The sequence below is a fragment of the Hirundo rustica genome, chromosome 2 (assembly GCF_015227805.2).
Source record: "Hirundo rustica isolate bHirRus1 chromosome 2, bHirRus1.pri.v3, whole genome shotgun sequence".
Lineage (NCBI taxonomy): Eukaryota > Metazoa > Chordata > Aves > Passeriformes > Hirundinidae > Hirundo > Hirundo rustica.
Window position 1 is genome coordinate 49,049,564 of NC_053451.1, and position 12,014 is coordinate 49,061,577.

Here is a 12,014-nt window from a genome sequence, read left to right on the forward strand (position 1 = left end):
GCAAGATTTTTTCATTATAAGATTTATGGTTTTTTTTCTTAATGCTACTGCACCTGACAAAGGCACATTTGTAGTATTTTGATAATGTAATTGTTAGGTTATCTTTAAAGTAGCTTTTAAGAAAACAAAATTGACTCTCCTGTAATTGGAGTTCACTGAAGAGTTCTCCGTCCTGGATCCATGTTAATTTTTAAATATCAAAACTTTAAAAAATAAGAAAAAGAAAAGAAAGAAAACCCCCTAGAAAGTCAGAAAGAAACATAAGGCTCCAAAAAGATAGCATAAACATCCTTCAAGAAACACCTGTTGAAGACTGAGGAAAATTCTTGAACTTTCCTCACAGCTTCCAGTGTTGTGCAATAGAGGATAATCTTACTCCAGATTTTGAAAGATTAATGGATGGCAGCTTCAGAGAGCTCTTTTTACCTGGTAAGTCATTCTTTATTGTATGCCAAAAACTACATTAATGCAGCATTAAGGCTTGGAAATAGATGTGCTTTTAAAAGCAGCTAAATTTTACCTCAGAAATCACTTCAGATACAGCTCTCCTTCTTACACATACCATCTGTAGTTAAAAAAGGAATTTTCAAGACTGCAAACATGCATCAGGGTTCTAGAAGTAGCTGAAATAAAATGTCATTAAGGGCTTAGAGCTGACATTTAAATATCTCTAGTGGTACTAAATTTTGGTGTGATCACAAGTATCAATACCTATCGATAAATATTTCCATTGTCATCTAGTCCAAAATTTCAAGTGGTTTTCTTTTGGAAGATATGATTTGCCAGAAATTACAAGGTATTGTGGGATTCAGTTTATGATTGACATATGTCCTCATGGTGACACTTCCATCAAGACAAGCAGGGGAAAGAGAAGGACACTTCAGCTAACAGCCCCCTTGCTAGACCTCTGAACTGAGCTAAGACTCAAAAAGACTCAGTCCTTGCTTCAGTAAACTTTTCTTCATTTATAGAAAGAAGGGGTGCTCCACCAAAGGAATTCAGAGGCTCAGTCTGTAATAGCAAATATTTCTGTGTTAAAGAACCCTGTGGAGTTTCAGGTCCTTGTTTGGAGAAGGGTTGAACAGCTCTCACAGGTGCATCTCTTCTGCCAGGGGAAGTTTGGATGCTCTTGTGTATCTGTGATTCTTCTGTTCTGGAGCCTTGTTTTCTGAAACCTTTCTGGTTTGGTTCTGCTGAGAAGCATTTTTAAGTAAAACATTTCAACAAAATAAGAAAATAATTTCCTGCCTATATATATTTTTTTTATACATAATTCCTTTAGGATGTTTTATGAAAAATGAGAATACTTTTACATTTCTTTAAGAACTTTTAAAAGTAGTATGGGACCATTGCAAAATGCTACAAAAGTGATATTTTATTTTCAAAATATTGAAGCCTTTCCATTATTGCATTGAGTTCTTATGACTGTCTTAACACTAAAATGAACTAAAAAGTAACTTATCAAACTGAGTGTTGATCAGTCAAGAGTAATAAATCCTGTGTCTTCAGAGCAGAGGGAAGTGAGCAATTAGGTAGGCAACAAACATCAAATTAGGTGATGGATGATTCTAGCAAGGGGCTAAAGTGAGTTGTTCACAAGCATCAGGGTTGTATAAATATTTTCTCCATTTAAAGCACTACCTGCTACCAGTGAGACCTCCTGGATGGTGTCAGAGGGCATAAAGCAGAATGCTTGCTCAGAGTACTTGCTCATCTCAGGCCTGACCTTGTCATTTTTAAGATGGAAGAGATCATTATTTCAATCTGATGGTCTTGTTCTGAACACCCTGCAGATGTTTGGATTTTTTTCTGTTTTACCCATAATTCATTCACTTCTGGATGTAATGTAAACACTCATGGCATCGTTATTAGAATTTTGTGCGATGAATTTTAACTGCTGATGTGAAATAGCATACTAGTAAGAAAAAGGTTAGTATTTTAGAGAAGTATTAAACAGTCCTCCTTTGAATAGAGTCTCCATGGGATTAAAATTGATTGTATGATATTTATAAACTATAATATACAAGTACTGCTTTTTTATAAATAAAACAATGAATATTTTTACATTTATAACAGGGATGGTTTAAAATGTCCTGTGAGTGTGTCTCCAGAGACAAGTGCTTTGGAGCATTAATATGATGTTGCTGTCAGATAGGATGCGTATAATACCAGTATACTCTTTCAAAAGGTGCATTTGGTCTGTTTCTGATTCAGAATGTTACAGACTGTACAGCTGGGTTAAAATGTGCCATTTCAGTACTGGAAGAAGGACTAATCTCTGACAGTGTTCATGCTGATGTGTGCTATGATTTGTCTGATAGCAAGTGTAAGAGTAGAATTCCACGCTTTTGTTAGCCAAAATGTGAATATCACCTTTCTCAATAATTATTGTGAATAATAGTATAATGAAATATTGTCATATTTTAATAGAAGATTTTTTATCATTTAAATAAAACTGTCCTGACTGGCTTTCATAAAATTGTGAATTTTTTTTTCTCTAAATATTATGGGAAAGAAACTTGAATGAACATTTAGAATCATTTTTATTACCACGTGAAGAAATGTGACTAACGAACGTGGTTAATATGAATATTTGGATCAAGTATCTAGTTTAATGCAGTTCCTTGTGTTTGAATGCCAATCATTGTTTTGCAGTACCAGTTGTAAAGCAGACTTGGGAGAGAGAAGCCGCCCTTATTGAATACTACAGTGATTATGCAGACATCTCCATTCCTACTATAGACTTAGGCATCCCTAACACTGACAGAGGTGAGCTACTGGCTGTTGGCAGCTTTGCACAAATGACTGGCTGAAAAAGTGGAGTTTTATGGATGATGTGTGTCTTTCATGTCAAGCATGTAATTTAGAAATTTTGTTTTTCTCTAGCACATATGTGCAGCCTAAATTAAAAGAATGTTCTCCACACAGGAAATGGATGGAGAGTACATTCAGAGTCCCCCTACGTAGATAACATGTTCTTTTTAGCAGAAACCTAAGTACTGAGATTATGAAAGCATGGTATGCTGATGTACTCCAAGAGGAAAAAAAATGGTGGTATTACTTGGGGTAAGAGTAATAATTCTGCAGTTATTTATGATTTTCAGTAGGATGATCAACAGTGAAGTCATAAATTTATTTCAAAAGACCTCAGGCAGTGCCAACTGTACTAAGCATAAAATGCTTGCCATATGGTATTCGGATATTATATCCATGTGCCTTTGATTTAAGCACAAAAATTAAATGCTAAGATTGAAACATCGTTTTATGGCAAACAGCAGGCATTTAAATTAATTTACTTTGTGTTTGAATAGAAAAAAGGCTATGGATATGATGCCTTTCTTGGGCTTATTAATTTTGATTTTTTCAGTTTTGATATATTGTCTTTAGGCTGGTATTTTATATCTGTTACCTTCTGAATTACAGCAGGTGTCCGGGCAGTGGCATGTTAGCCTTATCTGGCCCACAAGGTCAGTTGTTCTGACCTCTGGGTTGTTTCTGTCCTTTTTTTTTTTCTGCCTGTTAGAGAGAGAATAGGCAGGGATTTCTGTGTGCACAGGTGGAGCAGGAAATGAGCAAGCAGTGAGTGTTTCCAGGAGGCAGCAACCCTGCTGGACACACGTGGATCGATTGTAGAAGCCATGCCCAGCAGTTCTAGTCATGCCAGGGAGCTTCCACGTTTTGTGATAGAGTATGATACAGATATTTTGGGTTTAATTTTGTAAATATTCACATATCAGTCTGCATTAAGTTCGCAGTCTGACGAAATGAGAGACCGAGGACTTCCTTCATTTCTTTAGAGGAAAATTACTGCATTTTCTCCAGGAATATTTTAACTGAAACTGGCGTCAAATATAATACTGTTATTTTGAGTGATTGTTCACTAGATGTAATACTGATAGCAGTAATTACTTTAGACAATCAACTGTGATGAAATGAGGTTTGTCAAAGAGCTAAAAAAGACTCAGTAGAGGTCTGAAACGTCTTGTTTCTCATGTCCTGCTTATTCTGAACAAGGGTATTTCACTTCTGCACTCCTAGCAAAGGGTGTCTTAGCCTCTGAACTTCATTATAATCTTGTGATAAATGTTCAGACCTTTCTTCGGAGGCAGTGATCAGGACCTGAGTTACCAGTGAGGAGTACAGTAGATTAAAATATATTTAAACATTTCTATAAAAGCAGTGGATCTGCCTGATGCATCATGAAACGCTATAACAATATCTTGGAGTATTTTGCAGAACATTTTTCTATCACAGTCTCCTCATTTTTACAGCTCTTTAAATTAAGAGTAGCCATTAGTCCATTATTGTTCAACAGCTTGACAAATGACTGGAATAAAGCTTGGTTTTAATTTAATTCCTATTTTATTTAAGTGTATATTCTGTTGATTTTTCTTCTTTTTAGGTCACTGTGGCAAAACTTTTGCCATTTTGGAAAGGTTTTTGAATCATACTTCTGCCAGAACACCTTGGTTAGTTGTAGTGGATGATGACACACTGATAAGGTATATATTGCATTGCTTCAGGAGCTACCACTCTTTATGTCGATATGAGATTCAGCAGTATTCACCTATCCTTCTTTATTTAAGAGACAGCTGTTTTATTAGTCATGTGGCTTTATATTACTTGAAGAAAAAAATTGTCACTTTGCATCAATATTCTTTTAGAGGCGATGTTGTAACTTGGTTAAAGCTGTGCATATCAGTATTATCATGTAATCACATAGTCTGGTTTTGTGATTCCTCAGTGTAGGTACATTTGAGCTGATGCTAAAAACCTTTCTAAGATGTGTTCCTCAGACAAATGTGTCAGAAGAGAGGTTCCATGAGCTTGGGTCGGTTGTTTGAGCTACCCAGAATGGTGTTTTGGAACTTGCCTTTGTTAGAAAATTAGATCCCATTCTTGTAAAATCTGACACTGCAGCATAAGCAGTGCACAGGATCCCATGGTTATGAAAAGTGGTTCAGGACAACACTTTAAGACAGAAGATCTAGTGAGAGGATGTAACTGTGGGTAATGCAGCATTCATAGAACTAAATCTGCCGGTTTAGTTTTCAATTTGTAAATGTTCAAGGATAATTTGCAAAGATCTTACCGTTACTTGGAAAGTGTCATTTCATGCTTTCTCTGAGATGAGCTGCAGTTTTGCCGACAGACTGCCTACTTAAAAAAATAAGCTAATTTGGCCAAATTGTGCAATCATCTCTCATAGTAAATAATCCGTCATAAATTTCTGTTTAGCAGTTTGTATCTCTGGGGGAGATTTTTGGGTAGAATTTCTGAATTTCTCCTGTCATCTTTCTGGTATTTAATAGAATGCTGGTGAGGGGAGCAGTGTCTATTCCAAAACGAATGTTTACAAGGTTTTTTTTTAAACGGCTTTTCATATTATAGTATATTCTTTTCATGTTACAGTATATTCAGACTCCGACAATTGCTCAGCTGCTATGACCCAAACGAACCAGTTTTCCTTGGAGAGCGTTACGGCTATGGCTTGGGAACAGGAGGATACAGCTATATCACTGGTGGAGGAGGGTAATTTATTTGAGTTCCTACTGAGATCTACACTAGTTCCTATTTTGAGTTCAAATGTTTTAAGTTACGACGCAAATCTGTTTCAACGGAAACAGTGATGTTTTCCCCAAATGTGTGCAATTTACTACACACCTTCTGTGTAGTGACACATGCTGGTCTTAAGTCCCCAACTCCCTTCCCTTACATTTGAGCAAGATTGAGGAGAACACCCTTTTTGGGTCTAGGCCAAGTTTAGGAGGAATTACCAGCTGTAATAAAAATGGTGGGTAGCTAACTTATTGTTGGAATAACAACAATGGGTATAATTGCTGTAATTAGTTTTCAGTATAGAAATGCCTCTTACACTATTTGTCAGTTCTGACGCCTTAAATTTTAAATTTCAAACGTGTTTTATCAAAGGGCTGCGTTTGGTCTTGCAGTTTTAAATAATTTAGCAATATTTATTAATTACAATTATTTGGTGTCTTTGGAAGTTTTTATACATTTCATGTGCTTTTTTTAATTATTATAATTCAGGATGGTTTTCAGCAGAACAGCTGTTCAGAAACTACTTGCTAGCAAATGCCGGTGTTACAGCACGGATGCACCCGATGATATGGTCCTTGGGATGTGTTTCAGTGGCTTGGGAATCCCTATAACACACAGTCCACTTTTTCATCAGGTCAGAGCTATTTTTGAGTATTAAAAGTGTATTTTGCTTTTTAAGTATACACATGAAACAGTAATAAATATTCAAATTCGATCAATATGTAATAGCACTAACCAAGAAGCTGCTGCTGCTTTACCTTGATTCTCAGCAGAACAAGACTGATCAAATAACATTCTCATACCACAGATTACTACAATGCTTTCCTAGTTTATATGGCATTTTAGCTAACCTATAATGGCATTTTATTAGAAATGCAGTCAGAGGTGAGGATTTTGAAAAAGAAACAGAATTGGGAACCACATGCTTTGAATAGTAGTCATATATCCTCTAAGGGAAAAAAAACCCTACAACACAATACTTTTTTCTTCAGGTAATGGAGAACTGACTGTAAAATTTTTCAATAAATCTGCCCACTCTACTTACCTGTTTTTTGTATTGCTTCAGTATTTACCACTCTGAAATACCTCATTAGTGAAGATAGAAAATATGAAATTATTGCTTTTATGATGGATTCTGAAAAATGGTATAAGTATGATAAATTGCTGTATGCTAGCTTATGGGAAAGAGAGCTTAGAAAACATAATTTTCATCTGAGTTTGGGAGAAAAGGGCTGGAGTAGATTCTAATCTTGTTTCTGTCTTCCGTGGTGTTTAACAAGCTAACTGTGTCACAGTGGAAAGCGTGATGCACTGAAGCTATAGAGATTTTCTTCCTTGTAAGCCAAGTAAACCAAATCCTTCTGTGGTATCAACAAGAAGCAGTAGAGATTTTTTTCCTCAAGCAGTGCACAACTTTTTTAAAAGTCGACATTTAAATTAGTGTAGCATTTGATTTGCAGGTGTCAGTCTAACTGAAAAACTGGGAAGACCTGCATATCTGAATATGAGCTGAGAATAAGATAAGCTACTTGAGAATTAGTAAATTACCCTGTAGTTGAAAGCAGCTGTCAGTGGAGGGATGGGAGCTTCTTATTTAAATTGTCAGCTTTTCCTATGTTAAATTCCATTTCTGATTACATTTACTATTTAGAGAAATGGGAAGACTGAGAACATACTATTCAATATTTTAATTCCTTGTCCAAATGAAAAAATCATATCTGATTACTCTGCTGTTCTGTTTATCATTGCTTACTCCTTTCAAAATAGAAAACAAGTCATGCATATTATAAACCGAGTTACCAAATAATTGTGCTTGCACGGGTGTTAAAAAAACCAAAGCCACAATCCAGCCTAATTAAAGGAGTCAGAACAGAACCCATTTTTCAAATTTTTTCAAATGATCCTTATTTAAAAATGAAGGACCTCCTTGTTATCCTTAATGGTGTGCATTTGATACTGAATCACTTTGAAAGTGAAATCCTTACAGTTTGGTTTTCCACACAGAAAATTGCACTTAACTTTTAATTCATCTTTACTGTTGCTTGTAACAAATTCTATTTAACATCCCTCAAATGAAAACTAATCTATGGGGGAAAACCACTGAATAAAAATTAAATGTACTTATACTGCAAAATCCACTGTTGTGCAAAAAATATTTTAAAAGTGAGAAGCAATTTTCGATTTTCCGTCAACCAGAAAATAACTTTTTAAGGACTCGACTGAAATATTATGATGTGTAATGTTCCTTGAAGTATGTGAATTTAAAACTGTACTGAGAATACAGATTATGAAACAGAAGCAAAGATATCCTCAGTCTTGGAGTGTCTATGATGTGTTTGCTCACTCTAACTGGTTTCCTGCTGCCTACTTGTTGAGGCAGATACAGATTCTATAACCTTTTCCAGAGGTTTTTGACATGATGAAATTCTTAAAGAGGAACCTTCCCGTGTTGAGTAGCAGCCAGAATTGTCGTCTTAAATATGAAATCTGGGCTAAAGCAATATATTTGGCTTTTCTAGAATACCAAATACAAATTATAGCAAAGAAAAAAAAAATTGTTATTAGACTAGGTATCATTATTTTAGAATTATCAAAACATCAGAATTTTGTCTATAGCTTAATAAAACAAATAGCAAAAACCTTTTGTCTCAGATGTGTAAAAACTGTCTCTATCCAAAATAAATTCTTCAGGTTCTTGAAACCTAAATGTTCTTCAATTGCTTTTCAAAAGTCGTGAGGGATGCAGATTCCCTCTTAATTTCTCCAGTGGAATTTTTAAAAATAAGTGCTCTGTATTTTAAATATCAGAATAAAAAAAAGACCAACAACACATACTCAGATTTCATAATGTCAAGTTCTGTTGCCTAATTTTATGACTGTAACATATGCAGAACTGCATGCAGAATTCTTAAATACCACCATAAGTAGGTGAAACGTGCAGTATTGAATCAGTCACCAGCTTAGGCATCAAATCAATTATTTGCTCTATAAGTAATTCCATTTTCTTTTTGTTTGGGGCTTTTACCCCTAGATGGAAAACTTACATGGAAGGGCAAACATTTGTTTTTCTTACAAAATCTCTAATGGCAAAATGTAATTGTTTTACCAGGGACCACTACAGGTGGGAATTTTTTATGTAATGATGCACTTAAGGCCATTAAACTGCCAGAGAGAATGAAATACATGTGGAGTGTTAGGACAGCGGTTAGGGTTAGGGTCTGGTTTGATACAACCTGATAAAGAATGACACCACCGTTTTCTGGCAGCACAATGTCTAGAATCTTTACCTGTCACAAACTCTGTATATTTTGGCTGCTAATGGCCTTATTAGAATCCTGCAGTCACAGTGGCAGTGCTGATAACTCTCATTAGAAGAGGAAGAGAATATAGTTTAAAATAATTTTGTCATTATTGAGCCAAAACTGCGTATTTAAAAATATTTCATACCAACTGCACTGTTTATCGCTTGACTTCTGAGATGGTGGCCATTTCATCCTGAAAAACAGGGCACATTTAGTATAAGTGCACTTCATTCCTAGCATGATGACTTGCAGTGTGAGTTAAAGATTTAAACTAATGCCTTGTCAATTGATATCATAGAATGATGTGAAAAACCCTTTGTTACCATCTTGCGTATTTTGTCAGTGCCACGTGTTGTGTGTTACAGGGGCCATTGAGCAGTGATATTTTAAAAATTATTATTCATCATTAAATGCTGCTGCTTTTGCTTTATTCTTCCATCGTAGGCGAGGCCAATGGACTACCCAAAAGACTACCTTTCTCACCAAATTCCAATATCATTTCACAAGCATTGGAATATCGATCCAGTGAAGGTGTATTTCACATGGCTGGCACCAAACACAAAAGAGTCACATAACGACAAAAAAGTTGGATACAGCAGAGAGGATTTATAAGCAGTAGAAGAATGTAAGTGTTAATTACGATTTTACAGCTGAGAGACAGACACTACTGACAATTTTGTTTTCACATTGTTCCTCTGTTCATGACATAAAAAGACAGTGTTTTGTTCCTGTTGGTGGAATCCCTTCAGAGCAACGGAAGAAGGCACTTAATGACTTTTGGATTCTTTTCCTCTGCTTGGTTTCTTTTTAGAATGCTTTTGGGTTTTGTATACCAATGAACTTGACTCACATTTAAGAGTCTTGTACAACCTCACCTGTGTTCTGCTTTGGACTTGGTTCAAAAAGCATCGCTCTCTCAAAAGCTGAATTTATGCATTTGGGAGCTTAATACTGAATAAGTGTAGAACATCTATTAAACATCATCTCTCACTGACTTACAGAAAGTAGTTCTCTAAGAGGCTCTAGAACAGGTTCTTGATAAATCAGAGGACACTTGACTTTTTTTCCGCGTCCAGGAGCTAGATTGTCGGAAGGCTGTGCTCCTTTATGCTCATTTCAGATAGAAATACTGTAGTTTCCTGGAGTAGCAGGACCAGGCATGAAACCACTGTTGTACCTTTTAAGTTTGTTGGCATTTGTGTGGAATGTCGTGTACAAAATGGAAAAAAAGGTTAAGGACGGGGATTTCTTAGGTGGCCACGGGAGGTCACTGTGGCTCCTTCAGAAACCGGAGTCGGTGTACATCAATTTGGCAAATATAAAAGTGACTCTTAAGGATTTTGGAGAACTAACATTTCAGTATTTCTGATGTGTGCATTTCAATAGCATATGAATGCCAGCTTTAAAAAGTTTTGTAGTATCCCTAATTTGTATCATCAAAATAAGTAAATTGATGCCTACAGCATGTGAAGTGTGATTCTTATTTAAAACGTTCTTGAATTTTTTTTTAGTAATTCAGTTTTGTAAAAATGTTTGTACAAAACCTGGCTTTTAGTATGTTCTAAACTAATTTTTATATTGTAAAACTACTTCTTTTAAAATGATGTTGTATGGCACTTGTATGCTGTTATTTAACTTGGCTTGCTATATTGTAACCAAATACAGGGTCTTAAAGCCATACTGCTGAATTAATTTGTGTTTTGGTTTCTTTCAGTAGGTTAAAAATTGATTCCACTCCAAAGAAAAGCAATATTTCCTCTAGAGTTGAAGTAGGGGGAGCCACTGATTCCTGTCTCTGTAATTACCAAACTTGTATAAACATTTGTTTGCAAATGTAGCTTGTGGGTTTCTAAGCATTGAATAGCAAGCACATATTCATAATAGATTCAAATTCTGATTAATCAAGAGCAATCCATGTTATGTCTCTTTTCTTCCCACTACCAGTGCCTTAAACAGTAGACATTTTACTGATACCAGGACTATGTTCTCTGACACCATTGGTGAACTGTTAATTATGTTTACTGTTTAGAACTGTGAAAGCTGAATAAAAGCCTTCTTTAACCTGTTTTGCCTTCTTCCTCTTTGAAAACCAAGTACAGTACATTCTTTAAACACCAGTGAAATAAGTTCATCACCTTAATTGTAATTACTGTCAGTTTTATTAAAAGACAGCTAATCTTCGGGGTTTTTTCATGTTCTGATCTCCATATTAGGTCAGATCTCAGCCTCTAGTTTTGTGCAAATGGAAAATGCTGTTTCAATGAACACCTTGTGATTGGGAGCCTTGATGCTGACACAAAACATATTTCACTTTCAAATTCTCCAAAGGTCTTTCAACGGAGTCCAGTCAGGTCCAGCTTCCAACTGGTGATGTTTAATCCCTCCTTGGGTCCTGTGGAGGCAGACTTTATCAACAAAAGATGATTAGTTTTGAGTCCAGGCTGTGTTGTACCTGTAGACTTCTTATTTAGATGTGGGAAGTCATTGACTCCTTGATTGATTGCTTACTTGACTTTTATTTCTGGTTTGACAAATGTAGTAGTAGCTGTCCTAAAGTTATCTTTTCCCTTGCTATTAGGTCTGGGCATTACTGCAAGGTTTCTGGAGCTATTGGTAAGCATCAGACTTCTGATTTTAGTCTCCATAGTTTTGAAGGCAACAGAGCTGTAATTTGCTCAAGTATTTTGCTCTCAGAACTCTGACTTTTGAAACACTGCAGCAGCATGGCACAAATGACCTTTTAGTCCACCACCTAAATGAGATTTTTTCAAGCACAGGAACACAATGAGTTTCTATAAACAGGATGTGAAGCCTTCTATGTGACCTTTAGTTTTAGAAGACTCCGGATTGACTGTTACTAGCTGAAACCTAAGGACAAAACTGTGTGTTAATGATCCTGAACAGTACTAATGTTTCTAATGAAAATCAAGTGGATTATAAATGGTGTAATGTTAAAGCAAATCAATAGAAGAGGCATTCACAACTCACTTGGTAACAAGCAGATTAAAACAAGTCTGCAAAGTTTGACTGCTTGAAGTTTCCTTTTCTGAGACATTGCAGGGTTTTGGCATGAAAAAGAAAACCTGGGAATCATTACTGATTATTTGTTTTAATACTTATAGCATATTTTTTTCCGTGTATTAAGATAATTCT

General features: G+C 35.6%; 1 protein-coding gene across 7 annotated transcripts in view; it reads left to right on the forward strand.

The window, feature by feature from the left end:
- B3GLCT (beta 3-glucosyltransferase) overlaps positions 1–10,927 on the forward strand; it is a 51,035-nt gene extending 40,108 nt beyond the window's left edge. For 6 of the 7 annotated variants that reach the window (XM_058419448.1, XM_040056552.2, XM_040056550.2 and 3 more), the window contains 5 exons: positions 2,656–2,769; positions 4,403–4,502; positions 5,413–5,532; positions 6,049–6,193; positions 9,306–10,921. In XM_058419448.1, coding sequence (XP_058275431.1) covers positions 2,656–2,769; positions 4,403–4,502; positions 5,413–5,532; positions 6,049–6,193; positions 9,306–9,473 — 647 coding nt within the window. In that variant the 3' untranslated portion in view covers positions 9,474–10,921. Of the gene's footprint in view, positions 1–2,655; positions 2,770–4,402; positions 4,503–5,412; positions 5,533–6,048; positions 6,194–9,305 lie in introns of all 7 variants that reach the window. The other variant, XM_040056547.1, reaches the window with a different exon arrangement.
- Positions 10,928–12,014: the final 1,087 nt, after the last annotated feature.